This window comes from Lissotriton helveticus, chromosome 2_1 (genome assembly GCF_964261635.1).
Source record: "Lissotriton helveticus chromosome 2_1, aLisHel1.1, whole genome shotgun sequence".
Lineage (NCBI taxonomy): Eukaryota > Metazoa > Chordata > Amphibia > Caudata > Salamandridae > Lissotriton > Lissotriton helveticus.
Window position 1 is genome coordinate 1,546,972,692 of NC_136059.1, and position 27,131 is coordinate 1,546,999,822.

Sequence of the window (27,131 nt, forward strand, 5' to 3'; positions counted from 1 at the left end):
TTATCTCGGAGGATCAATTGTCCATCTAGACTTTACTATATAACATTTACCGGACTCTGTGACATTCCCAACAACAGGAAACCCAATTCTTATATGGTAAACACAAAGAGGTTCAATAACATCGCATGTCACAAATCAATAAGTATAATAATAAATAGTATATATCATATATATCTGATTAATGCCATCAATTAACGGAAATTCAGTACTTACCCAACAGAAAAAGGTCCTAATATAGGCACCGACAGAAACACTCACCTCCCCCCTCTGCCAACCAGAAACCTGGGATGCAAAAGGAGCAAAAAGTGCACAAAAGATGCCTGCTCTGAAAAGCATGAAACCCATCTTGCCTGCCAGAGACCTCGGGAGGGAAAAGGAGAACTCACTTATCGTCCCCAAAGATAAACAAAGTTGAAGTGCAACAACAGCGTCCTCCTTGATTTCCTTGAATAGCTAACACCATCACTAGTGCCAGCTGTGTTAAATAGCATTCCGTACGACTTCCTGCTGCAATCTCGTGAGACTACAGAGTCTCCAAACCATACAACAAACCATTTGAAACTAAGGTGCCCATCTTAGAGTGGTAACTGAGGATTTGCAATTCCACCAATATTGGACTCCCAGATAATGCTGCTTTCCACGCAATTGATTTTGCTGTAGCGCTGTATGGATCATGGCCCCACAAGGCCTGACATACTCTTATGCCGTCATTCCCTCACTGAAAGTTATTTGCTGTCTGGATGTAAGGGATTGGCTTTCAGATAGCCTAGCTTCCATTATTGTTTATTATTGCTTTGTTATTGACAGATCTGCACACCCTTAAGGGGAGTTTCTGATGAAAGGGAAGAGCCACTCAAGGTATCCACAGCCATTATCCTGTCACTGGGTGAGTTGGTCAAAAATGCATGTATGTATATATTTGTGATACTGCAAGTATATTATGGTCTTTACTAGGAATCAGGTCCTCAGAAACATTAATTTCTGTTCAGTGCCCTGCACATAACTTGATCTTAAAAGCTACTATTGCTTCAGTTTTTATCTCCCTTCCCAATGCATTGGTTGGCTTTTTACTGGAACATGGAGTCCAGTTTACTATATACAGCTATAGTAATTACATGAGTACTATGTGCTCCTAACATCATCATTAAATGTTGTAGACCATTGATATCGTACCGCCTGGATATGAGTTGAAGAATTTCCGTATATTTGGCCTTGATTACCTGCTCCCCTGCGTTGAGTTCCTCATTGCATGATTTTATGTTGTGTTATTTTTCATTTAAGTCTATGTTTTCTCTTCACTTTACTCTTGCAGCCCATTCTCACTCTAGTGAGGTCCTTAAATATTTTGAAAGTAGCTTGATCCAGATGAGTGCAGAGTCCCGTGCCATAACAATACAGCTGCTCTGCAAGCTTCTTGCTGAAACTGGTAAGACAGTCAGTGGGTAGGTGGCAGTGTGTGATTTATGTAAAATGGAGAACGGTTAAAGGACTAAAATGCTTGTCATGGAATCTGTAGCCCTAAATTATAGTCCCAACTTACTCCCTTACTTAACCAACATGGTGCAGCTCTGAGCAAATCAGTTCAATTTCATATTCCTCAGCTATATTAACTGCGAATAGTTTCTGGGAGATCACTGTAATTTAAGATCAAGCCTACCTTCCATCACCTTCAATAACATGAACTGGGGTGAAAATATAAAGTAGTGGTTAAACAATGCCACCTCTGTCTTTTCGGTTTATTGCTCCCATTGTGAGCAATTAATGGGACAGGGACACTGTGAACAAAGATTCTGACAGAGACAGGAGAGGAATAATAAGGGACATAAAATGTGGAGTAGGAAGACACAGACACACTCAGTGGGACATGATGACATGATGACACAGACATGTATAGTGCAACAGGAAGGCGTTGATAGACCCATGGGACTCACAGTCACAGACTCGCACACCAAAACTAAAAGACAGAACCCTCAGGGTGGTCAGCACAGTTGATAGCAGACACTTCATCTACTTATCTATCAATCTTGATCTTTCTAGACAAAGACAATATCTGTCTTGTGAACATTTGGTGTATGGCTTTATTTCATAGATTCAGAAGGTGCCTCTTATCTGGATGCTGTCTGTCACGTGCTTGAGGATGACAATCGCAAGGTACCATCAAGCTATTATGTGTGAAGCAATCTGTGTTAAAGCAGTTTCATAACTAATAACTCAATCTAATTAAAATTTTGCACTTTTTGGATAGTGCAGTATTCTCTACTTACACGGACCCATAGCAGTGGTATACATACCGCAGTCTGTTGATTTTCTCCAAGGCAAATCTTCCTGGAGGTGTTGGGTCGTGCAACCTCCATTCATGTGTGTCTGTTCAGTGCATCCTGAGTTCCATTGTTTCCCTACCCAAGTGGACATATCCTAGTTTTCCTGTCCTAGGCGCTGTTCCCTAATTGTTGAATAAATGTGTGTTAAGAAACAATTCTTGTGTGCTGTCCACATGTTTGGTCTGTATTTCACATTGAGTTGGTCTGTAATACCCTTCACTGAAGAGGAGAGTGTTGATGATCAAATCAGGGGGTTTGAAGTTTAGAATAATAATATCTGCTGAAACCTTTAACAACCGGGCGGGTAAGTATTTTGTTGATGAGTCAAAGGTCTCTTTCAAGAATGATATTTGGGCTATGTCTCAGTGAAATCTCACCAAACATGGATCAATAGTGCAGGATAATATTCAGTGTGCACATTTGAAAAGTCTAATTGTGATATAAAAGATGTATTGTATGTAGAGATTGGAATATATGTAACTTTCTTAACGCCATATACGTCCACAATGTGCCCAACTTCAGTGACATTGAGAAAGCAGGTAACTTCAATAACAGCATCACCATGGTCAGTATGTAAGAAAGCACAGGACACAGGGATGAAGGAAAATCGAAAAAGTAATTTTATTTTGATAATCAACCAAAACCTGTATTTCCATAACTGGGTCTCTAGTGTATTCTCTTTGGGGGGTTTATTGGGTTTGTCATTTTTAACCTCATGATATAAACCCAGTTGACTTTAGATACTTGGCAGACTAAACCAGAAACATGAGAGACAGGACTCTATTAGGAACGTTAGAATCACAGAAATCAAACATGAATGTATACTTTGGCGGTTGAAGCCATTGGGGTCAGCTTGTGCAAATATGCAGCATACAGAGCCATATTAGGGATGCAAATTTTAACCCTGCTATGTGGATACAGGTGACTGTGACTATTTACCGTCTTGAGCCAAAATGACTTCTTGAAAGTGATATGGACCAATCAAACATCAAGGTGTGGGATAATGGGCTCTAAGTACTTTAAACCATTTGTTAACTGATGGTAGAGTAGGGATGGTGTAGGTTTGATATATCCTGTGGGTGGAGTTAGACAGAGGCCATCATACTTCCCACAGACTACTCTAGGTTGTTTTCATTCCCACAGTAGTGGAATCCACAGCCTATTTTTCAGTCTCATTTTTTGGAATCAATAGCAGGTCCTGAGAGGTTCTTTGTTGATTGTAACCTACCTGGACATATTTTTCAATGTTTTGCAATCTTTTACCAAGTCCCAGGCACCTATAGAAGGTGTAGTGTACCTGGAATGTTTGTATATTCCCTCAATCGCACTTCGGTCAGACACTATGTTAGAACAGTTTAATTAAATTGACTCCAGTTTCATTCTCAGAGTGTCTTAATAACCCTTTTCCAATATTTTTTAAAAGGTTGCATCCAGGTACTAGCTTTCCACACATAACAAAATGTATATTTCTATCCTCTGTGAACAAAAGGGAAGGAGAGATTGTTTGGTTTCCTCCCACTCCCTTGCTGCTCCCTCACCAGAATGAGGGATTTGATCCTATTTATACGCCAAAAGGGATCACTGACATAATATCGACCTAAAAAATATCGAGATACCAAAATATCGAGTCTAAAATATCGAGGGACAAAATATCGACTGCCTATCTTCAAACAGGTAAGTACTAAAATATCGACTCCAAAATATCGACTTACAAAAATATAGACTGTAAAAATATCGATTTTTTTAAAATGTCTTAAAATTAAGTAAAAAATAATATATATAAATATATTTAATATAAACTTAGAAATAATTATTAAATAAATGTAATATTAATAAATAATTAATATAAATTAAAAAATTATATCACCAAAAATAATACATATATATATATATAAAAACATATTATTAAATAAACATATTAATATAATATAATTTAATTTAATTTCATTAAATTAATTTAATTTAAATTTAATTTTACTTTATTTTTAGACTGTACCCCTGTACCCCAAAAACCCAAAACTGACCCTGAACCCTAAAAATATCCCTTTATCCAAAAACTAAAAACTGACCCTGAACCCTAAAAATACCCCTTTACCCAAAAACTAAAAACTGACCCTGAACCCTAAAAATACCCCTTTACCCAAAAACTAAAAACTGACCCTGAACACTAAAAATACCCCTTTACCCAAAAACTAAAAACTGACCCTGAACCCTAAAAATACCCCTTTACTCAAAAACTAAAAACTGACCCTGAACCCTAAAAATACCCCTGTACCCAAAAACTAAAAACTGACCCTGAACCCTAAAAATACCCCTTTACCTAAAAACCCAAAACTGACCCTGAACCCTAAAAATACCCCTTTACCCAAAACTGACCCTGAACCCTAAAAATACCCCTTTACCCAAAAACTAAAAACTGACCCTGAACCCTAAAAATACCCCTTTACCCAAAAACTAAAAACTGACCCTGAACCCTAAAAATACCCCTTTACCCAAAAACTAAAAACTGACCCTGAACACTAAAAATACCCCTTTACCCAAAAACTAAAAACTGACCCTGAACCCTAAAAATACCCCTTTACCCAAAAACTGAAAACTGACCCTGAACCCTAAAAATACCCCTTTACCCAAAAACTAAAAACTGATCCTGAACACTAAAAATACCCCTTTACCCAAAAACTAAAAACTGACCCTGAACCCTAAAAATACCCCTTTACCCAAAAACCCAAAACTGACCCTGAACCCTAAAAATACCCCTTTACCCAAAAACCCAAAACTGACCCTGAACCCTAAAAATACCCCTTTACCCAAAAACCCAAAACTTAAATTTAATTTCCAAAACCAATTACTTTTATTTACGAAGTAAATTTTATTTAATGGTCAATTATTAATTAATTAACAAATGTAATTAATTAACATATTTAATTAGTTATTATTAAATTACTCCCCACCCTATCCCCCTATAAACTCACAACCCACTACAGAAAATAATTGACTAATTATTATTTATTTATTCTTTAAATATTTATAATTACCAATTATATTTTAATTATTTACCAAATAATAATTAATTAACAATTATTATTAATTTACATATTTAATTATTTAAATTTAAATTACTTCCCACCCTATTCCCCTATAAACCCACAACCCGCTACAGAAAATATTTTACGAAAATGTAATTATTGATCAATTAATAAATTATTATTAATTACCAATTATATTTTAATTAATTAACAATTAATAATTAATTAACAATTACTATTATATTACAGATTTAATTAATTATATTTAAATTACTTCCCACCCTATTCCCCTATAAACCCACAACCCGCTACAGAAAATATTTTACGAAAATTTAATTATTGATCAATTAATCAATTATTATTAATTACCAATTATATTGTAATTAATTATCAATTAATAATTAATTAACAATTACTATTATATTACAGATTTAATTAATTATATTTAAATTACTTCCCACCCTATTCCCCTATAAACCCACAACCCGCTACAGAAAATATTTTACGAAAATGCAATTATTGATCAATTAAACAATTATTATTAATTAGCAATTATATTTTAATTAATTAACAATTAATAATTAATTAACAATTACTATTATATTACAGATTTAATTAATTATATTTAAATTACTTCCCACCCTATTCCCCTATAAACCCACAACCCGCTACAGAAAATATTTTATGAAAATGTAATTATTGATCAGTTAATCAATTATTATTATTTACCAATTATATTTTAATTAATTAACAATTAATAATTAATTAACAATTACTATTATATTACAGATTTAATTAATTATATTTAAATTACTTCCCACCCTATTCCCCTATAAACCCACAACCCGCTACAGATTTATATTACACAATTATTACAAATTATAAAACACTTACCTTATTTTCGATATTTTTGTTGTCTATATTCTATCTAGTCGATATTATGTCTAGTCTATATTTTTGATTCGATATTTTGGCTATTAATATCGATAGTAATCGATATTTTTGTAGTCTATATTATGTCTGGTCGATATTTTGTCTATTCTATATTTTTACCTCGATATTATGTCCAGTCGATATTCTTGTGGTCGATATTATGTCTGTTCACCGCCAAAAGGGTTTCTCACTAAATATACTTACCATGTTTTATTTATTATAGGTTATTCTTGCTACTTTAAGTTTAATATCCAGTTTAACATCCAAAGGTTATTATGATATGAATGGAAGAGCTGTGATTGAATATGTGCTCAAAAAGCACAATCTCCTCACCAAAGAGCAAGTAAGTGGCAGATGTACATATTTGTTTAAGTGAATGTATTAGGGAACAGCAATCTTAGTCAGTCCAAAAGAAATAAGGGGATCTTTTAGCCCCTTTGTGACACAATGTAGATCCTACGCCATATAATATAGATCTGCAGTGTTCCATATTTGCCCCGGGTGGTGGAATATAGACCTTGTGTCCCTCTATTTAGTTTCCATAGGCCCGCCTTGACATTCCATGTTCTCCATTTGAGCCTAATGTTCCCCCACTACCACTCCAGTGTGTCTTTCTCCCTCACTTGCTTTAAAGGTCTCCCTTGCTCCATCTATCTGCTTACATTTGTACCTGAAATACAATGCTCAGACACCGTGGGAATGGCACTGGATCCACAGCAGTGCTCACAGGCAGTGCAGGGGCCTACCACACAATCCAGCCAATGAGAGGCAACTGGCCATTAGACTTTACCATAGCTTCTAGGGTAATTGGGCAAGGCACAAGGGCATTCTGCTACTGCACTGAAATCATGTGCTTTTCATTGACAGTGCATAATCCTGTTACATACCCATCTTTACCGTTAAAATGCCTTGACAGGGAAAACTACCAAATCCTGCACAAAGTAGCACAAATATACTTCAAATCAGTATTTCATATCAACACTGTCTCCCACAAATGTAGTTCCTGGAATTCTTTAGTCCTTATTGTGAGTAAAAAGTCCCATAATATAGCACAATCTTCCCCATCAAGCGGTGGGGGTAGGGTGCATGAGCAGCCCAATCCGTGTGGTAAGGAGGAGAGACTACCTTGGGGTGCCAGAGGTGTAATATCTCAGGTGTAGTGTCCTGTATCAGTCGCTTACATATTATAAGTGAGTCCACCAATATTTTTACAGTATATGAATGCTAAGCCCTTCCCTGCCAAATTACTGAATACTTTATTCTCTACAGAGCGGAGAAGGAGAGCATAACCTCATTTATATATTTTTATTTACATGTTTGAGGTGATTGTTTTTGCTTTCACTTTTGAATTTAAGCCAAGAGATTCTCTTTGTGTTTACAACTTGGATTAGAAAGTTGTAATGTTTTGACTCTCACATCTCTTGTCCCTCCATGAGGTGAGAAAACATAGTGAATATGATGTGAAAAAACATGTTGTTTTACTTCTCTTGCTTTCCATATTTTCACAGTGCACTAGTCACATGGATCATGAATCTGATTTTGAGGAAGAGACCATCCGCATCCAAATCTCTCAGCTCCTCAATAAAATTGCATTACGCCATAGTAATACTGATGAAGTAAGTGAGAACGATGTGAAACAAGGCGGGACATTTAACTAGGAGTGTAGAAAATATAAATTGCAGCATGTCCAAAGAGTCCTGATTTCACAGGTGATCTTAATTATCCTCCACCTCACATACGAGCATGCTAAAGCTCCTTCTACTGCAGGGTTGTATGTGGGAACCATTCAGACATTTATCACGTCTGCCTTAACTACGTGGTCTGAACCACGAATACATGTTTAAAATGCATTCCTTTACCACACAAGTTGCTACAATGACTTACCTTAGGGAAAGTACTGGATTTCGGAATAGTTTCAATTCACAATTCCAACTCCAGCCTGCCCAAAAGTAGGGAAAGTGTTGTATTTAAAGTCCAACATTAGGTCAACAAAGCTTTCCTTAAAGCACTTGTTGTAATGACTTGTATGCGTTGTAAACATGCATTTGTGGTTTGGACTACATTTTAAGCACAGCATGGTTCGAGACGTGAAGTGAAGGTTGTTGCCTCTGCTGCTGGGATGGAGGTCTGCTGTCCCATGTAGTCCTCATTCCCAGTGTTTGCAGCATTCGGGGAAGATTGCTAATCAAATCCTACCTCATTCATTTTAATGAGGCAAGAGATTTTGCATCTTCGTCTAAATAGCCAGTTTGAAATGAGACCGAATGGTACATGAGTGATATTGCAAAACATTGCCACTCAATTTACATCTAATATTTGCTATATGCCCCATGATATATCAGGCACCAATATTTCACATCAACAGGGTCTTGCATTCCCAGCAATGGCTTTGCATACTGTGGCAAATTGATAAAGATAATTCTATGAAGATAACAGCAGATAATGAGATCATTTGCAAAGTTCAGCTCACTTGCAGGGTTTTGGAGACTAAGGTGTCGATTCCGATCCGGTAAAAAGCGCTCCGAATTGCAGTTCGGAGCGTTTTTCCCCGTACGAATAGCACCCGTAGGCGTCCCCGTACGATTCAGCAAGTACGATCACAAATAAATGCGTGGCTCCGTACGACTCGTACAAAACACCGTACAAATCGAAAATCCGTACGATTTGCAGTCGGCTGACGCACCACGCTGCGTCCGTACGTAAATAGACCGCGCCTTCCGACCCAGGAAGTACGATCCGTGTCGAACACACACCGTACGGCTCTTTTGCTACGAGAGCTCTAAACTACCGTAAACCCACACTCCGTCAAACCCGGCACCCGGTACACGACAAGCAAGACATGAACGCCATCGTCCGTGTCATCCCTATCCTGTACGCCCACCACCTCGTATATAGAAACCGACGACGGCGCAGAAGGTGAGTACAACGAACACCAACATACCTGTACGTGTTGCCATACGAGCACATCTCCATTGCACGACTGTCATGTCTGGGTACGTTGCACCACACAATCCCGCACAACACCAGTGTCATACGGAGACGTACCGCACCTACGTCATCGACTTCGGGGTACGGTACGTCACCGCACTCCACCAGTGTTATACGTGCCGCATGTACGTCATCCAGCTCGGGGTACGGTACGACACCGCACAACACCAGTGTCATACGGAGACGTACCGCACCTACGTCATCGACTTCGGGGTACGGTACGTCACCGCACTCCACCAGTGTTATACGTGCCGCATGTACGTCATCCAGCTCGGGGTACGGTACGTCACCGCACAACACCAGTGTCATACGGAGACGTACCGCACCTACGTCATCGACTTCGGGGTACGGTACGTCACCGCACTCCACCAGTGTTATACGTGCCGCATGTACGTCATCCAGCTCGGGGTACGGTACGTCACCGCACAACACCAGTGTCATACGGAGACGTACCGCACCTACGTCATCGACTTCGGGGTACGGTACGTCACCGCACTTCACCAGTGTTATACGTGCCGCATGTACGTCATCCAGCTCGGGGTACGGTACGTCACCGCACAACACCAGTGTCATACGGAGACGTACCGCACCTACGTCATCGACTTCGGGGTACGGTACGTCACCGCACTCCACCAGTGTTATACGTGCCGCATGTACGTCATCCAGCTCGGGGTACGGTACGTCACCGCACAACACCAGTGTCATACGGAGACGTACCGCACCTACGTCATCGACTTCGGGGTACGGTACGTCACCGCACTCCACCAGTGTTATACGTGCCGCATGTACGTCATCCAGCTCGGGGTACGGTACGTCACCGCACAACACCAGTGTCATACGGAGACGTACCGCACCTACGTCATCGACTTCGGGGTACGGTACGTCACCGCACTCCACCAGTGTTATACGTGCCGCATGTACGTCATCCAGCTCGGGGTACGGTACGTCACCGCACAACACCAGTGTCATACGGAGACGTACCGCACCTACGTCATCGACTTCGGGGTACGGTACGTCACCGCACTCCACCAGTGTTATACGTGCCGCATGTACGTCATCCAGCTCGGGGTACGGTACGTCACCGCACAACACCAGTGTCATACGGAGACGTACCGCACCTACGTCATCGACTTCGGGGTACGGTACGTCACCGCACTCCACCAGTGTTATACGTGCTGCATGTACGTCATCCAGCTCGATGTACGTCATCCAGCTCACCGCACAACACCAGTGCAATAGACGTGTGGGACATACGTCTGCTAAGTAATTGTATGTGTAAGTATGAGAGTGTGTGTCTGAGACACCCCCCCCTGGCCACCTGTGCCCAGCATCAGAGTGCCCAGCATCAGAGTGCCCACCACTGCCCAGCATCAGAGTGCCCAGCATCAGAGTGCCCACCACTGCCCAGCATCAGAGTGCCCACCACTGCCCAGCATCAGAGTGCCCACCACTGCCCAGCATCAGAGTGCCCACCACTGCCCAGCATCAGAGTGCCCAGCATCAGAGTGCCCACCACTGCCCAGCATCAGAGTGCCCACCACTGCCCAGCATCAGAGTGCCCACCACTGCCCAGCATCAGAGTGCCCACCACTGCCCAGCATCAGAGTGCCCACCACTGCCCAGCATCAGAGTGCCCAGCATCAGAGTGCCCACCACTGCCCAGCATCAGAGTGCCCAGCATCAGAGTGCCCACCACTGCCCAGCATCAGAGTGCCCACCACTGCCCAGCATCAGAGTGCCCAGCATCAGAGTGCCCACCACTGCCCAGCATCAGAGTGCCCAGCATCAGAGTGCCCACCACTGCCCAGCATCAGAGTGCCCACCACTGCCCAGCATCAGAGTGCCCAGCATCAGAGTGCCCACCACTGCCCAGCATCAGAGTGCCCAGCATCAGAGTGCCCACCACTGCCCAGCATCAGAGTGCCCACCACTGCCCAGCATCAGAGTGCCCACCACTGCCCAGCATCAGAGTGCCCAGCATCAGAGTGCCCACCACTGCCCAGCATCAGAGTGCCCAGCATCAGAGTGCCCACCACTGCCCAGCATCAGAGTGCCCAGCATCAGAGTGCCCACCACTGCCCAGCATCAGAGTGCCCACCACTGCCCAGCATCAGAGTGCCCAGCATCAGAGTGCCCACCACTGCCCAGCATCAGAGTGCCCAGCATCAGAGTGCCCACCACTGCCCAGCATCAGAGTGCCCAGCATCAGAGTGCCCACCACTGCCCAGCATCAGAGTGCCCACCACTGCCCAGCATCAGAGTGCCCACCACTGCCCAGCATCAGAGTGCCCAGCATCACAGTGCCCACCACTGCCCAGCATCAGAGTGCCCACCACTGCCCAGCATCAGAGTGCCCACCACTGCCCAGCATCAGAGTGCCCAGCATCAGAGTGCCCACCACTGCCCAGCATCAGAGTGCCCAGCATCAGAGTGCCCACCACTGCCCAGCATCAGAGTGCCCAGCATCAGAGTGCCCACCACTGCCCAGCATCAGAGTGCCCAGCATCAGAGTGCCCACCACTGCCCAGCATCAGAGTGCCCACCACTGCCCAGCATCAGAGTGCCCAGCATCAGAGTGCCCACCACTGCCCAGCATCAGAGTGCCCACCACTGCCCAGCATCAGAGTGCCCAGCATCAGAGTGCCCACCACTGCCCAGCATCAGAGTGCCCAGCATCAGAGTGCCCACCACTGCCCAGCATCAGAGTGCCCAGCATCAGAGTGCCCACCACTGCCCAGCATCAGAGTCCCCACCACTGCCCAGCATCAGAGTCCCCACCACTGCCCAGCATCAGAGTCCCCACCACTGCCCAGCATCAGAGTCCCCACCACTGCCCAGCATCAGAGTCCCCACCACTGCCCAGCATCAGAGTGCCCACCACTGCCCAGCATCAGAGTGCCCACCACTGCCCAGCATCAGAGTGCCCAGCATCAGAGTGCCCACCACTGCCCAGCATCAGAGTGCCCAGCATCAGAGTGCCCACCACTGCCCAGCATCAGAGTGCCCACCACTGCCCAGCATCAGAGTGCCCACCACTGCCCAGCATCAGAGTGCCCAGCATCAGAGTGCCCACCACTGCCCAGCTCGTACATCATAAACATACCATTGTCAACCTCATTACCCTCAGGAGATAGACACATTTTAGTAGACCTAAATGTGAACATCACACCAGCTCCCAGGCACCCAGCAGTCACAGACATCATCACACAAACTACAAATCTGAAAATAAAAAATCAGCTTTATTCAGCGGAATCACAAAAGAAAAGCAAATGAGAGTCCTCGCTCATTAAAGGGCAATGGCCAGTCCAATAGAGTCTCAGCAATAGCTTGTGCCTCCATGGGTGTCATCTCACCCAAACATGCCTGCACATGGCGTTTAATCAGCTGTGCTGACTATGGGGGCACCATCTGTGGAATCCTCCGGCACCGCATGGACAGGAGAGGGAAGGACAGGTGGAGTGGGTGCAGGTGTAGTGGATTCATCCACACTGGTTGGGGCATCGCCGAAAGTAGATTCAAAAACCTGGCTGCACACCTCAGCCAGGGCGGAAAAACTACCACCAGAACCCGGGGACACATTGGGGGTGGAGGTACAGGGCTGTGAGTCAGTCCTACTGGGTGTGTGGATGTGTGTGTGAGGTGTCTCCCCTCTCCCTGTGGGTGTGCCTACTTGCCCTTGAGACTGTGTGCGTGGAGCTTTGAGCTTCTTATGCTGTGTGTGTGCGCTGGGTGTGTCTGACCTGTGGCGTGTGCGTGTATGCTGTGTAGGTATGTGAGAGGCAGAGGTGGATGGCTCGGAAGGATGGGGGGGGGACAGATGCTGCTGGGTGTACATAGCTGCCGTCAGCGTTGATTCAATGGCAGCCACACTCCGACGCAGATCAGACATGGCTGATGACATGCCCTCCATGAACGACACCACCTGTGTAATCAGTTGTGTATGTCCATGGAGGACAGACAGCATGGATGCCTGACCTACTGCAATCTGCCGGAGTAGGTCCACTGTCTCAGCACTGAGGGCAGCAGGGGACACAGGGGCAGGGGCTGCGGTGCCGGGAACAAAGGAGACACGGGGGCTAGCACGGACCCTAGGCACACCAAGGAGTGGGAGGTTGGAGATGGGACTGGAGGAGGGGAGGGCAGCCAAAGATGTATGAGTGACCATTGCTGCATATTCCCCCCCCTCCTGAGAGTCTGTCTCGGATTCGTCGGCATGGTACGATGTGTCAGTCACATGTCGTGCGGCCTGTAGACTCTCCTCCCACTCTGTGCCACTGCCTCCCTCTGACACCTCCCAGCAGGTGGCACTGTCGGTGTGTCCCTCCGCCTGGTCCGCGCCTCTGTCTCCTCCAGATTCAGATGATGATGCTGTGAGCAAGGAGAAGAATTAAAACATATCAGTCACCTGTACACATCAGACATATCAGCTGCAAATCATATGGCCTCTTTCGTCAACATGGCATGCATCATGAGTCACATGACACATAACTCTTCATAATGACAATTCTACTTGTGGAGAAATGTCAGAGACACACAGCTCAATGTAAGGTAGGAGACAAGGTATAGGCAAGTAAAATACTTGTATGAGAGACACAATCATGATCCACTGCCTGACAACAGGATAGCTGATGATGCATAACAGTTCATTACCCAACCCTGCCACCCAAATCAAGACCTGGTCATGTTTGATTAGCTTTGACTCTGTGCCACATTAGAAAAGTCCTGGGCAAACTGCCATGTGATGCCGTCCTGGGACGTGAAACAAGTCTTCCATCACCTCACACTGCCATCACCGCTTTGTACATCCAAAGTCACATTGTGTGGCAAACCATCAATACCATGTACAAAGAACATGCCACAGATGGAGAGAATATGCACACACGCACTGCCCAGTGTGAGTATGCAGAAGTCCAAAATATAGCACATGTACATTGTGCACCTGCAGCTAACACAAGATAATTAGAAAGTGTACCATGGACAAAGGCCACTGAGGCTGACTTGTGCATAAAACACTTGTTGAGACTCAAGAACAGTGCCACAATATGAAGAAGGGCAGACATAGTGCACATGTGGTGCTACATTTAAGGTACGAACAGGTGTGACATACCCCCCTACAACATGAAGATGTGCAAAGGAAGATGCAACTTGAGACACTGCACCATAGGAGTACATGTCAAAAACAAGCATTAGCCAAAGCAAACCTCTACTGTGGAGTAGGGCAAGGCATGTAAAGAAGCAGCTGCTGACAGAGGGACAATCGAATTCCAATGCATGAACTGCCTGTCTGACTACACCACTCAAACTATGGGAGTGTGACCATGCCGTAGAGCTCTTCAGGTACCATTTCTCACACACATGACTACAAACAGACATGTACCTACCCCCTTCGTGCTGCTGTCCCTCCTGCAACTGCCTATGGAGGTCTGGGAACACCACTTCCAGGACCCGGAGCATGTTGGGGGTGAGTTGCCGGCTGCCGCCATGCCGGCGTGGAGCTTCCAGCTTCAGCTGGACTCGGGCGATGCGGCGGCTCCAGCACCGGATGTCCTGCCACCTCTTCTTTATGTTTCGAAGCCTCCTGCGAGGCCCCCCCTCGCTCCGGACAGCCCTGGCGATGTCCACCCAGATTTCACCCTTCTCATAGGCAGATACCTGTCACAAATGTAAAGTTACAGAACATCAGTATACCTGGTGCATGTTCCCAAGACACCCATATGTCCACAAAATACATGATGACAATAGGGCAACGTATGGCACACACATTAGCATCATTGTCCAGGAGTATGTGGCCTGTGTGCTAACAAAACTGCTTAGCATTACATTGTAAATCTACAGATTACATGAGGGCTGTAAAACACTCTTTGAGCATGACACTCACTGAACAAGACATGCTATATCTGGGTGCAATGCAGCACGTGACATGCTGTCACACACCACACTACAACAAATAACTCTCTTCTAACAACACTGTGCACCCTGGCACTCACTCACAACAACATTGCATCTATCCAGTATTACTACACAGTGGCTATGATGTCACACACACAACAGGTGCACACTCCAAGGTATTGCACACATCACTCACCTGATCCCCTGGTCTCCCATACAGCTTGCTGAAGTTGGGCAGGAGGGCATCCAGAAGGGCCTTGTTCTCACCATCAGTGAATGCAGGTGCCCTCTCCATGTTCAGCTAATCAGGGCCAGAGGATTCAGAGACAGCAGCTGTGGTTAGCACACCAATGTTGTGCAGGCAAGTGCCCTCCCACAGCCACATGCTGCCTTATATCTGTGCTGCAGAGGGTCTGTGAGTCCAAGGAGTAGTGTGTGATAGGCCACCATAATTTGCATCCTATGTTCCATCCAATCACATCACACCTAAGCCCATTACACACATATGCATGGTTTGAAAATAGAGCCAGAGCTGAACAACAACTTTCGCAACATTGTATACTTTTTCCTAACTGAATCTTCCAGGACACCTGTAGGAGTGTAAAAAACTCCGTATCCATGACAACCTGGTTGCATTTGGAACAGTACACTGTTTCCTTAGTTGTTCCCTATGAAATTTAAAAAATCCACACACAAGTACGGTGACATTGCCATTGCTACACATTGAATGGTGTAACGATGCGTACACAGGCCCGTACCATTGGGGTACGCTCAGTAGAGCCTAAAGGCGATAGGGAAACGATGCGTACACAGGCCCCTACCATTGGGGTACGCTCAGTAGAGCCTAAAGGCGATAGGGAAACGATGCGTACACAGGCCCCTACCATTGGGGTACGCTCAGCTCGCGTAGAGCCTAAAGGCGATAGGGAAACGATGCGTACACAGGCCCGTACCATTGGGGTACGCTCAGTAGAGCCTAAAGGCGATAGGGAAACGATGCGTACACAGGCCCGTACCATTGGGGTACGCTCAGTAGAGCCTAAAGGCGATAGGGAAACGATGCGTACACAGGCCCCTACCATTGGGGTACGCTCAGTAGAGCCTAAAGGCGATAGGGAAACGATGCGTACACAGGCCCCTACCATTGGGGTACGCTCAGCTCGCGTAGAGCCTAAAGGCGATAGGGAAACGATGCGTACACAGGCCCCTACCATTGGGGTACGCTCAGCTCGCGTAGAGCCTAAAGGCGATAGGGAAACGATGCGTACACAGGCCCGTACCATTGGGGTACGCTCAGCTCGCGTAGAGCCTAAAGGCGATAGGGAAACGATGCGTACACAGGCCCGTACCATTGGGGTACGCTCAGTAGAGCCTAAAGGCGATAGGGAAACGATGCGTACACAGGCCCGTACCATTGGGGTACGCTCAGCTCGCGTAGAGCCTAAAGGCGATAGGGAAACGATGCGTACACAGGCCCCTACCATTGGGGTACGCTCAGTAGAGCCTAAAGGCGATAGGGAAACGATGCGTACACAGGCCCCTACCATTGGGGTACGCTCAGTAGAGCCTAAAGGCGATAGGGAAACGATGCGTACACAGGCCCGTACCATTGGGGTACGCTCAGCTCGCGTAGAGCCTAAAGGCGATAGGGAAACGATGCGTACACAGGCCCGTACCATTGGGGTACGCTCAGCTCGCGTAGAGCCTAAAGGCGATAGGGAAACGATGCGTACACAGGCCCGTACCATTGGGGTACGCTCAGTAGAGCCTAAAGGCGATAGGGAAACGATGCGTACACAGGCCCCTACCATTGGGGTACATTGAGTCAGACATGGTCAAGTGAACGATTGTGTAGGCTGCGTCCCTGTCCACCTTCATGTCACCATTGGCAGAGTCACACTAGGAAATCACACAGCAGGGATGTAGTCTACACTCATGTCAACCATGTGGATGCATACATCAGCATGGCACACATACATCAGTATGTGCCAGGTTTGGCAGACATTGAAGAAGCACAGGGATTGTGACCGTGTGCCTCAGTTGATGTGTAAATAGCTTGCACAACATGTCATCATTCATGATGCACATGTGCATCACATGCATTCAACAATTTCAACACGATTGACGTCTGCAACATGTAGCGTGGCACATGAACACTCGAATGGGCCACAATTCAGTACAGGGAACTGCCACATGATGACAGGAACATGCCCACTGTCACAGAGGGGTCATAGCCGCACAGCATGACCCTGTGTGACCACGTCATGTGTGTGCCTTGTGCTACATTGTGCATGCTGTTAGCATATGCCATGAAGAGGTCAGTAAAGTATTACTCACCTCAGAATATCCACACATGTCATCCTGGACATGGCAATTTCCGTAATACCGTACACTTGTGTGTTGGTGTGTAATTCCTCTGGCTCTGCAAGTATCCTTGGCGTTGTGTCTGCCCTGATGACGTTATCTGAGTAGTCATATGTCACCTCTGCGTCCACACGTCAGGTCCTCTGTTTGTTTCTCAACACCAACGCAGCTCCGGTCTAAGTTAAAGCTTACACATTTTGTACCCTAAATCATTGTACTAACACTTCAGAACATTTACCTTTTATTGTCATACTCAAGACCGTGCCAATAGGGATGTCACTTACAAAGCCTGTGAGGAATGAAAAGGCCTCATGTTGGTGAGTGACCCTCACCGTCTGTGTCTCCACGGTTTTCACGTCAGGCACAACAACAAGAGCTGCTCCAATTGCGGGGAGCTGACATATGAATCCAGGTGTGATATGTCCCACAAGCCACTTAGACTCCAGCAGTTGGCACAGCAGCACAATAGCTCATGGTTGGGATGTAGGACCAGTGCATGTGTGTGGGTGTGGAGACATGTGAGCCCCTCATTAGTACATCATTCCCCAGGCGACACTTGTCAGGTAAACAACAAAAGTCAGAGATGTGTAATTGCATTGACAAATAACCATGATGCAAGTGCAATGCTGCATGGGATTAGGGTGACGGCGACCACACGGCTCCATCAGAACAGCAGCCATCGTAGCCAGCACCACGACCTACGGTCCCAGCCCTGCATGTGACACAGGAGGAGTAACTGCACTTCCTCATGTCCATGATGTCCTTCACCCCGGCCAGTGACTCTGCATCAGCTTCTGGCCCACCGTACCCGTCAGGGGGCAGTTGCGCCTCAGTTGATATGCCCCTGACACCATCATTCGCTGAGTGACGGACGCAGGCGGTGCATACGTCCCAGAACCGCTGTGACAGACATGATCGGAATGTTCATCCAGGTCCCCGCTGGTGCAACTCACAACCTCACTGCCAGATCTCCCCCAGGTGTCAGCCGTGGCGCCATTCTGGGGTGGTGCTGGCCCCGATAACACACACTGTACGGCTCCGCCGTGGTAACTGTGTGGCAGAACACCGCTCTTAATGCTGCATGGGAATGTAAACATCAATGAGCTGGCCACACCTCATTACAATTGGCGCTAATGAGTATTGGGAGGGTCAAGAAGACCCACTGGCACGTGAGTGTCAGTCCCAACACCACAGGACAGGTGGACTGGGGGATGCGAGTGTTGTGGACACCTAGCCAGACACAGGTGATGTCTCAACTCAAAAGATGTATTTGGATGATTTGGCAACGTTCAGTGTAGTGTTTATGTGGGCGGTTGTAACCATGGCCCTTCATCTCCCTGTTGTTGCGGTGAGGACCAACTTGTCACTCAGGTCCTTCAACTACACTAACGCTACGCTGAGCCTCTGCAGGCTCATCTTGATGAGAGTACTGTATGTATTTTTGCAAGCTTGTACAGCCACGCAGCATGTTTGTCTGTACATAGGCACGTTGTCAGACCCCCACTGCCCTACCCGGACTGACCATGTTCCCTGTCCTACCACCCCATCCCAGGAAGCATCTGCATGCAGCCCTCAAAACCACAGAACACAGTCACGTTACCTACGCTGTAGAGGGTATCCAAGAGGTACAGGCACTACGCAAAGATGTCATCATCCTCCCTGACTCTGGGAGTGATGTTTAGCTACTTGACATGCATCTTTGCCTGCTACCCACACTCTCTGTGGGATATGTTTGTGTAACAGCTGCCAGTGTATGCGTTGTAGGTACAGCCAAAACGTGGCCACGCCCTTGTCGGATGCCAATCAACAACACTACTTTTGTTCCGGTGTGGCCTGGATAGCCACCACTCACTGGTCAGATCAATGACACCCAGGGAGGCTAATTAGTCCTAAGCTATGTATGTATAGAAATGTGACACTTTGCTACTGCCTACTGTTCCTTACAGATATTGGTTCACAAAAGGTAAGTAACTAGTCCTTGAAAGTACTGTGCATCTGCTGTAGGAGCATATATGTTGTGTCCTTGCTGTGATGGCAGGGTGACTAATGTACACACACCATGCCACGTGTGTAAATGACCCGTTCACATGTGTGATGGCATTACAGACCGTCAGTGACAAATGTAATTATCATGATGTATGATGATGGTCATGTAATTCTCACTGAAAGTACACACCGCGACATGACTAAGGCTGAACAGTGCAAATGATTGCACATGTGGTGTGTGTGTGTATTGCAGTCTGCCCTCTGGGTGTGCAACCTCCTACTGACATTGACATGACGTGTCTCACTGACATGATACATTGTCATGGTCACTTAGACCTGTACATCTGAAGGCTTGTATGCATGTCACATCCATTCCACACACTACAGGTATTTACCTTCGCCACGGAGGAGTGTGTGGGAGCTGGCATCTGTGTGTATCCCACACCACACTCCAAATTGTCTACATCATTTGAAGAGGTGTTGCTTGTGCCATGTACATTGTTATAGTCTTAGTCAGACAGTTGTAGACATTTCCTTAAAATTGTGTCTTGCAGGGCACCCCCTCTGGAAAGGCCGTTGCCTGACTTGGAAGCCATGAGGGAGCGCAACTGCATCCGTCGATATCGCTTCGGCCGACAGTTGATCAAGGACCTGACGGGCAGGCTTGAGGCTCACCTACAACCACGCCACAGGTATCCAAGTGCACTGACACCCAAGGTGAAGGTGATGGCAGCCCTCCATTTCTTTGCCACAGGTACCTTCCAATTTACCATAGCTGATGTGGGAGGGATGTCTCAGACCATGTTTAGCCGGGTATTGAGTGATGTTTTGGGAGCAATGTTGCTCCACCTTGATGATTTCATTACATTCCCTACTCCAGAAGAGTTGACAGATGTCAAGGGGCAATTCTATGGCCTGGGCCGTATGCCACATGTAATTGGTGCAATTGATGGTACACATGTTACTCTTGTCCCACCACAGGCTCAGGAGCAAGCGTATCGCAACAGGAAACACTACCACTCGATAAATGCCCTGGTGGTGTGTCTTGCCAACATGATTATCTCACATGTTTGTGCACGTTATCCAGGATCGTGCCACGATGCTTTCATCATGAGGCGTAGCAGGGTACCACAGATGATGCTGCAGCTGCACAACCACCGGGCATGTCTAGTTGGTGAGTATACACTGTGAGCTCTGTATGTCAGTATGTCACAACTTCATGATCTGCATCATATGATTGACTCTTGTACATGTTGTCAAATTGCAGGAGACGCTGGATATCCAAACATGCCATGGCTAATGACTCCGCTACGCAACCCCAGGACAGCTGCAGACCAGCGTTACAACAATGCACATGTGAAGACCAGGCAGGTGATCGAACGGACCTTTGGACTCCTGAAGAGCCGCTTCAGGTGCCTGGACAAGACAGGCGGAGCCCTCCAATACAGCCCACGCAAGGTGTGTGACATCTTCACCGTGTGCTGCATGCTACACAACATGGCAGTGGAGAAGGCTGTGCCACTCTACCTGGATCCTGATGAGCTGGAACATCCGCCCGTTGAGGATGAAGGCCTTGGCCAGGATGCCAGTGATGAGGAGGGTGAAGATGATATCCGCGGTCACCTCATCCGCAACTTCTTTTCATGATGGTGAGTCCTTTCATCTTTTCAGTAAAAGATGGACTATAGAGTAGCATGGGTAGCATGCTATGTATGCAACAGACTGTAAGCAAGATCAATTGGATGTGTGTTGTGCTGTGTCACATGTTCAGTTGGAATGCTACACACATACGTGCTATGAGTGCACTCGGAATGTACAGGTGTCATACTACATCAGGCTATTCAACAGACATTGTCAAAATGACATTATACCGACCGTGACCCCTTGTGTGCCACTCTCATCCACAGCTCGCCCTGCCTGTTGTCCGTTGGGGTACATCGTGGTCATCCTGCTACTGCTCATTATGATTGCACCGTCAGCCACATCAACGGAGCATGCTTGAACATGTGGAGGAGTCAATTTGGGTAAGGACTCATATGAGGCTGTTTAGCATTGGTATGTGTAGAAATGTGTGGTACATGTTCATGTGCATGTGGTGTCATCTTGCATACATGCTACTCCATTATGTACCTCATGACATGTATGGCCACTCCCATGACAGGATAGTCACCCCTTCTGTCATCTGTTGTACTTTGATACTCTGGTGAATGCATCAATGTGTGGAGACATTGCCACAGCAACATTGCACATACCATGGCATGACATTGTGTCAGAGGTCACAACCACGGACTCTGTGGGGGATTGCAGCCTCACTGTGTGCATTAGAATGTGACTGGATCCTCACCTCCAGCTTGTGGGCCAGTCCAGTGTGAGTACCATGAAAGCATGTGGTGTTGGTGTTGCCCAGTGTATGTTCCACATCTTAAGACAACTGTCCCGTGAATCAGTTAACATGGATGCATTGCCCCTTGCAGCAGTATATCATGTCACTGTCATGTCGTTACCTCAGTGCAGGTTGAGAATACTGCAACGCCAGCCTTCACAGTGAGTAGCCGTGATGTTTAGATGCACATGATGCCATGTATGTTTAGCATGACAAAGTAAAAAGTGTGAAAGATGCATATGTGAATTTCTGTGTAGCACCAGTGGAGTGCGGTCATTCACATGAATCTCTGGTCGCCGGCACCATGACTGTGCTATGGTAGGGTCTGATTATGTAGCTTGGATGGACATCACTTGCACTTAATATTTGTTGTACATGCATATCATGTTTAGCATTGTGATGCATACTTGCCACACCAAAAGACTGGCTACAGAGTGCCTTCATTGCATGTCGATCATTAACTTCCTCGTCATATGTGATACTAACAGCTGGAGTGGATTTGCTCAAGTTAGCTTACAGGGCCCTTATGGCTTACCAATATCACATACAGACTTTAGAGTTAGCGGTAGTTTGATTTCCATATGTTTCCATTTGTTACTGATGTCTACCTCATCTGTGCCTGGGAATGTGTTTATACTACATAGATCTTTTTGCATGGGTGCTCACTTGTGAGCGTTACACATGACTCTAATGGATGACAGACTGTCCCAGTTTTTATGTGTCTGTGTCACAGCATCGAATCTGATGTGATGGCATGATTAATCATCATTATTTGTCACCAGACAGTACACTTCACAGGTGTGACTGGTAGAGTGTAGCTAATGAGGTTTTTGAAGTGTCTGTGACATGAGAATGTTGTCCTAATGCTTAATTGCCTCTGTTTCAGGTCTCCCTCCCAGCAGTTCCCATCCTCTCCTTCCCTCGCCTGATCACCCTTTTGTGTCTGTTGTTTGTACTCAGACCAATGGGCTATTTGGAGGTGGAACCCTTAGAGCATCACACCAGTCTGATGAAGAAAGGTACGGCCAGTCGTTGACAGCCTTGTAGGTATTCGTAAAGCGGCATTACAGGTGACATCATGATTAGTGTAAATTGGACTTATTGACAATGCACATGTATGATTGTGATAGCTCCATGGGCTCACAATGTAGATTATCATGTTGTGCATGACGTCTGACTCCTACAGAATCTAGTGCCTGCTTGTGTCTCTACACACATGTCCGTCTAATGTGCACATATACTATTTTCAAATTAGTTACCTCATGCTTGTTAGGTGTGTAACTGTGTATTGTCCACACACATGGGGTGGGTGAAGGCTATAATACTATGTTGTGTGTGAGGTAGATGTCTTTGTTGGTGCAGTTTGGATTTGAACACACTAGCTCTTGTATACACCTGCAGACGCTGTGTGTCTTGTGCCCCACTTGACCGTAAGGGCCCTGATCCACTGACTGTGATGTGTGGTGTTTACTGTGCCATTTAGTAGTCAGTGATCCTGAGTGAGGCAGACACTCCTGCCTTCACATCCACATGTCACTTTGCGCATTGCGGCTGCCCTTGTGTTATGTGTTTGTTTAGCAATTAGTCACACCCCTCCTGCCGTCATTTATTCACTCATTGCTGCAGCTGCATACACAGCCAACATGCAGCGCACACTATCCAGGAACACAGACACCTACAGGATGACCCTCCTTCCATCCATTAATAGAGCATGCTCCGGCCACCCTACACACAGACAACACCAGACATTCACCCTCGTGCTATGAAAATGCTGTGTACTCAGTCATAGCTGCTGCTATGCGTGTGTGTGCAACACATACTGGCACAACTATGCAGATTCACATGACATTGGGTCTACGTACCACCAGGTCATGTGGCGTGTCCAACACACACACACCTTACATTGGCACACTATTGTAGAGTGTTAGCTTGTCAACACCACTAGATCCGAAAACTGTTAGCTTACAGTCACGTGCCAGAACACAACATGCTCACACCACTTCAACATTGCTGTCACAGTCAGTCAAGTTGGCACATGGGACACACACCATGACCCTGTCTCTTGGGTGTGGTGTGATTTGGCGGTTCCGGGGTTGGTATTTGTCTGGTGTGTGTTGTTTTTCTGTATGCGTTGTTCCCATTACAGTAGTATAGTACTTGTAGCTCCATAGGGGTAGGTCACCTAATCAGGTGTGCCTGTGTAGAGTGCTCCAGCCCATTGCCCACAGTCTGTCCTGCCACCGTCATCCTGTGCGGCATTAATCACATACACAGTAATGCATCATGCTGATGGTAGCTCACATACCTGAGGACACAGTTGTAGGTACTCCCTACATGGACTACTACTTTTGTGACACTGACATGTACTCCTCAAAGTGACTCTCCTGGGCCTGCCTGTGCTAGCTGTTTGGGATTCATTCCCCCCTCCAGCATTGACTGTCCCACAGAGGTGTGTCTTACCATCCATGTATGTAGTTTGTGGAAATTTCTGACCAATGTGTGTCCTCACTCAGATTCTGATCCAAGTGTGTGGATGACTGCTGTTTGTTGTATACCTTGCATTTATGACATTTGCTGACACATATACATGTATGCTGTTTCAAAGATTACTCACCAAATGCGTATGATGTTTAAATTATTTATTGGGTGCTCTAGTGCATGAAACGTGAATAGGTGCTGTACAGAAAGGGGGGGGAATCCAAAATTCACTGCTGGAGATGAGATGGCTTACTGTTTCAGTCAACAGAGTCCAGCCCACAGTGCCTGACATCATTGGGCAGACTGTGACCAGCAAGTCCTTGTGGGAGAGTCTCGTAGGGGATGCTGTTGCACCCAGGGGCTATATGCCAGGTCCAGTGTCCTGGGAGAAGTCCATGGGCCACAGGCCCTCAACGCCTTCGGCGTGGACGACCCGCCTTCCTTGGGGGACCCTCATGTGCAGGCATGGACGGTGCATGGGACGCTACGTCAGAGGGTTCAACCTCCTCCCTCTCCTCCCTCCCTGTGGCTGGTGTTGCACTTTGCCGTGATGTTGCTGGCCTTGTGACACAGGGAGGGGGCTGCATGTTGGCAGCCATCTGACGTAGCACATGGACAATGTCCCTATGCACCATCAAGAGCTGAGCCTGGTGTGCCTCCACCCGTCCATAATGCAGGTCTTGCCTGGCTATTTGCTCTGCCTGCTGTTCTTTGAGCTGGTTGAGGGTCTCCGCAAGCTGGTTTACCTCACTGGTGTCCCGCCGGTATGCCTCAAGGATGTTATCGAGTTCAGCCATACCGGTCCCTGCAGCTGACTGGCCAGATTCTCGCCTCCGCCTTGCGCCACTCCCACCACCCTGACCCACATGAGCACGGCCTGCGCTTGTGGGCACATCCGATCGACGGGCCCCCCGAGTGCTGGGAGGGTGGAGGTTGTCACCAACCTCAGGGGCGCCCGACAAAGGGTGTCCCTCATTTTCAGACTGGCTCTCTTGTGAATCATGGGCAGGGCTCTGACCTGTCTGCTGGGATGTGGTGGGAATAGGTCCGGTGGTTGGCAGAGATGTAGCTGGTATAGTTGCTGCAGGGGTTTGGGATCCAGAGGAGCCAGGTTGGTTGGGGTCATCCACAGTGCGTTGAGGGACGGCGCTGGCGGTGGGGTCTGGGTCCTGCTGAGCCTGGGACTGGGATCCTTGGCCCCCCTGGCTGGGGGGGCGATCCGCACGTTGCCCTGTGTGTGGGAGAGAGAGAGACACTGTTAGGGCTATATCAAGTGACATGTGGTTTTGTTATCCATTATCAGCATCACTGTTCCACAAGCTATACATAGTTGACATTGTACAGTTGTGTATTTAGTGGTAGAAAAACACAATAGTACGATGGGGTATATACATTCTTCCAATCTCTTGACAATGACTGACACAGCCATTGCTGTGTCTTGTGTTGCCGGCACCACACGTGTAAAGAATTTGTAAGTTTCACGCAACATCCTGGATGTGGTGAAAAATCTTATGTGTGCGGCAAGCATGCACAGAGTTTAGATGCAGCATGTTGATGTAAGAGACAGAGCATCATTATTTAGCATGTCAGCTACTACTTTGGATGTCTTTTGCTGTTCCATACTGGCCAAACAATGGCAACACCGCTGGACCTGTACACCCACTTGGAGATCATGGCTTTAGAACTTGGCACTTCTCTGAGACGCATCACCTTGTCAATACCCATGTCCATGTTGGTGCTTATGTACATCCACAAAGGTAATGAGATGGGGCACTAGCTTTTTTAGAGGGCCACAATGGACTGGAGCTTCTGTTATGTGCATGTAAGAGTTGTATGCATATTCTTATGAGTACGTGTTTTGTTGTGGTACATGGCAATTGGAACAGTGTTGCAATACAACGCCTGTCTCCCGGGGATGAGTTTATGTAAGGGGTGTGTACAACACGCCATGCTATTACTTTGTTTGCAAATTGCAAGCGTCCATTGTTCATGTTTTGGCTGTCCCCTCATGTGGCATGCTGCCATTATGTTGGATTTGTGTTTATGCACAGCATGTGTGACCTTGTCCTGATGTTTGTGTTGGCAATGAGCACAGGAGGGACTTGTGCTGCCTACACCTGTGCCCATTGTGTACTATTGAGCTTTCTGAGATGTGTGTCCTGACACAGTACAGTGTTGACAGGAAATGGTGGCTGTCTTACAGGCACATGGCAGATGCTTGCTGGTACTTGTGAGACATCCCTTAACATTCAGCTCTATGGAGTTTGTGAGGCCTGTGCAGTGCTTGTGTGCAACTGTGTGTGTGCCTCAGGGATGTGCATTGAGGTGACCGAGGGACAAACACTGACTGATGGAGACAGAGGGAGAGGGCAACAGAGGGAGAGGGCCACAGAGGGAGACAGAGGGAGAGGGCGACAGAGGGAGAGGGCCACAGAGGGAGAGGGCCACAGAGGGAGACAGAGGGAGAGGGAGACAGAGGGAGAGGGCGACAGAGGGAGAGGGCGACAGAGGGAGAGGGAGGGAGAGGGCCACAGAGGGAGACAGAGGGAGACAGAGGGAGAGGGCGACAGAGGGAGAGGGAGGGAGAGGGCCACAGAGGGAGAGGGCCACAGAGGGAGAGGGCCACAGAGGGAGACAGAGGGAGAGGGAGACAGAGGGAGAGGGCGACAGAGGGAGAGGGCGACAGAGGGAGAGGGAGGGAGAGGGCCACAGAGGGAGACAGAGGGAGACAGAGGGAGAGGGCGACAGAGGGAGAGGGAGGGA

At 46.8% G+C, this 27,131-nt stretch overlaps 1 protein-coding gene across 1 annotated transcript in view; it reads right to left on the reverse strand.

Moving 5' to 3' along the window:
- Window positions 1-12,644: 12,644 nt before the first annotated feature.
- Window positions 12,645-27,131, reverse strand: part of LOC144820283 (uncharacterized) — a 46,679-nt gene continuing 32,192 nt past the window's right edge. The window contains exons 2-3 of the mRNA XM_078677869.1: window positions 14,650-14,920; window positions 12,645-13,636 (exon numbers count right to left, since the gene is read on the reverse strand). Coding sequence (XP_078533995.1) covers window positions 12,645-13,636; window positions 14,650-14,920 — 1,263 coding nt within the window. The remainder of the gene's footprint in view (window positions 13,637-14,649; window positions 14,921-27,131) is intronic.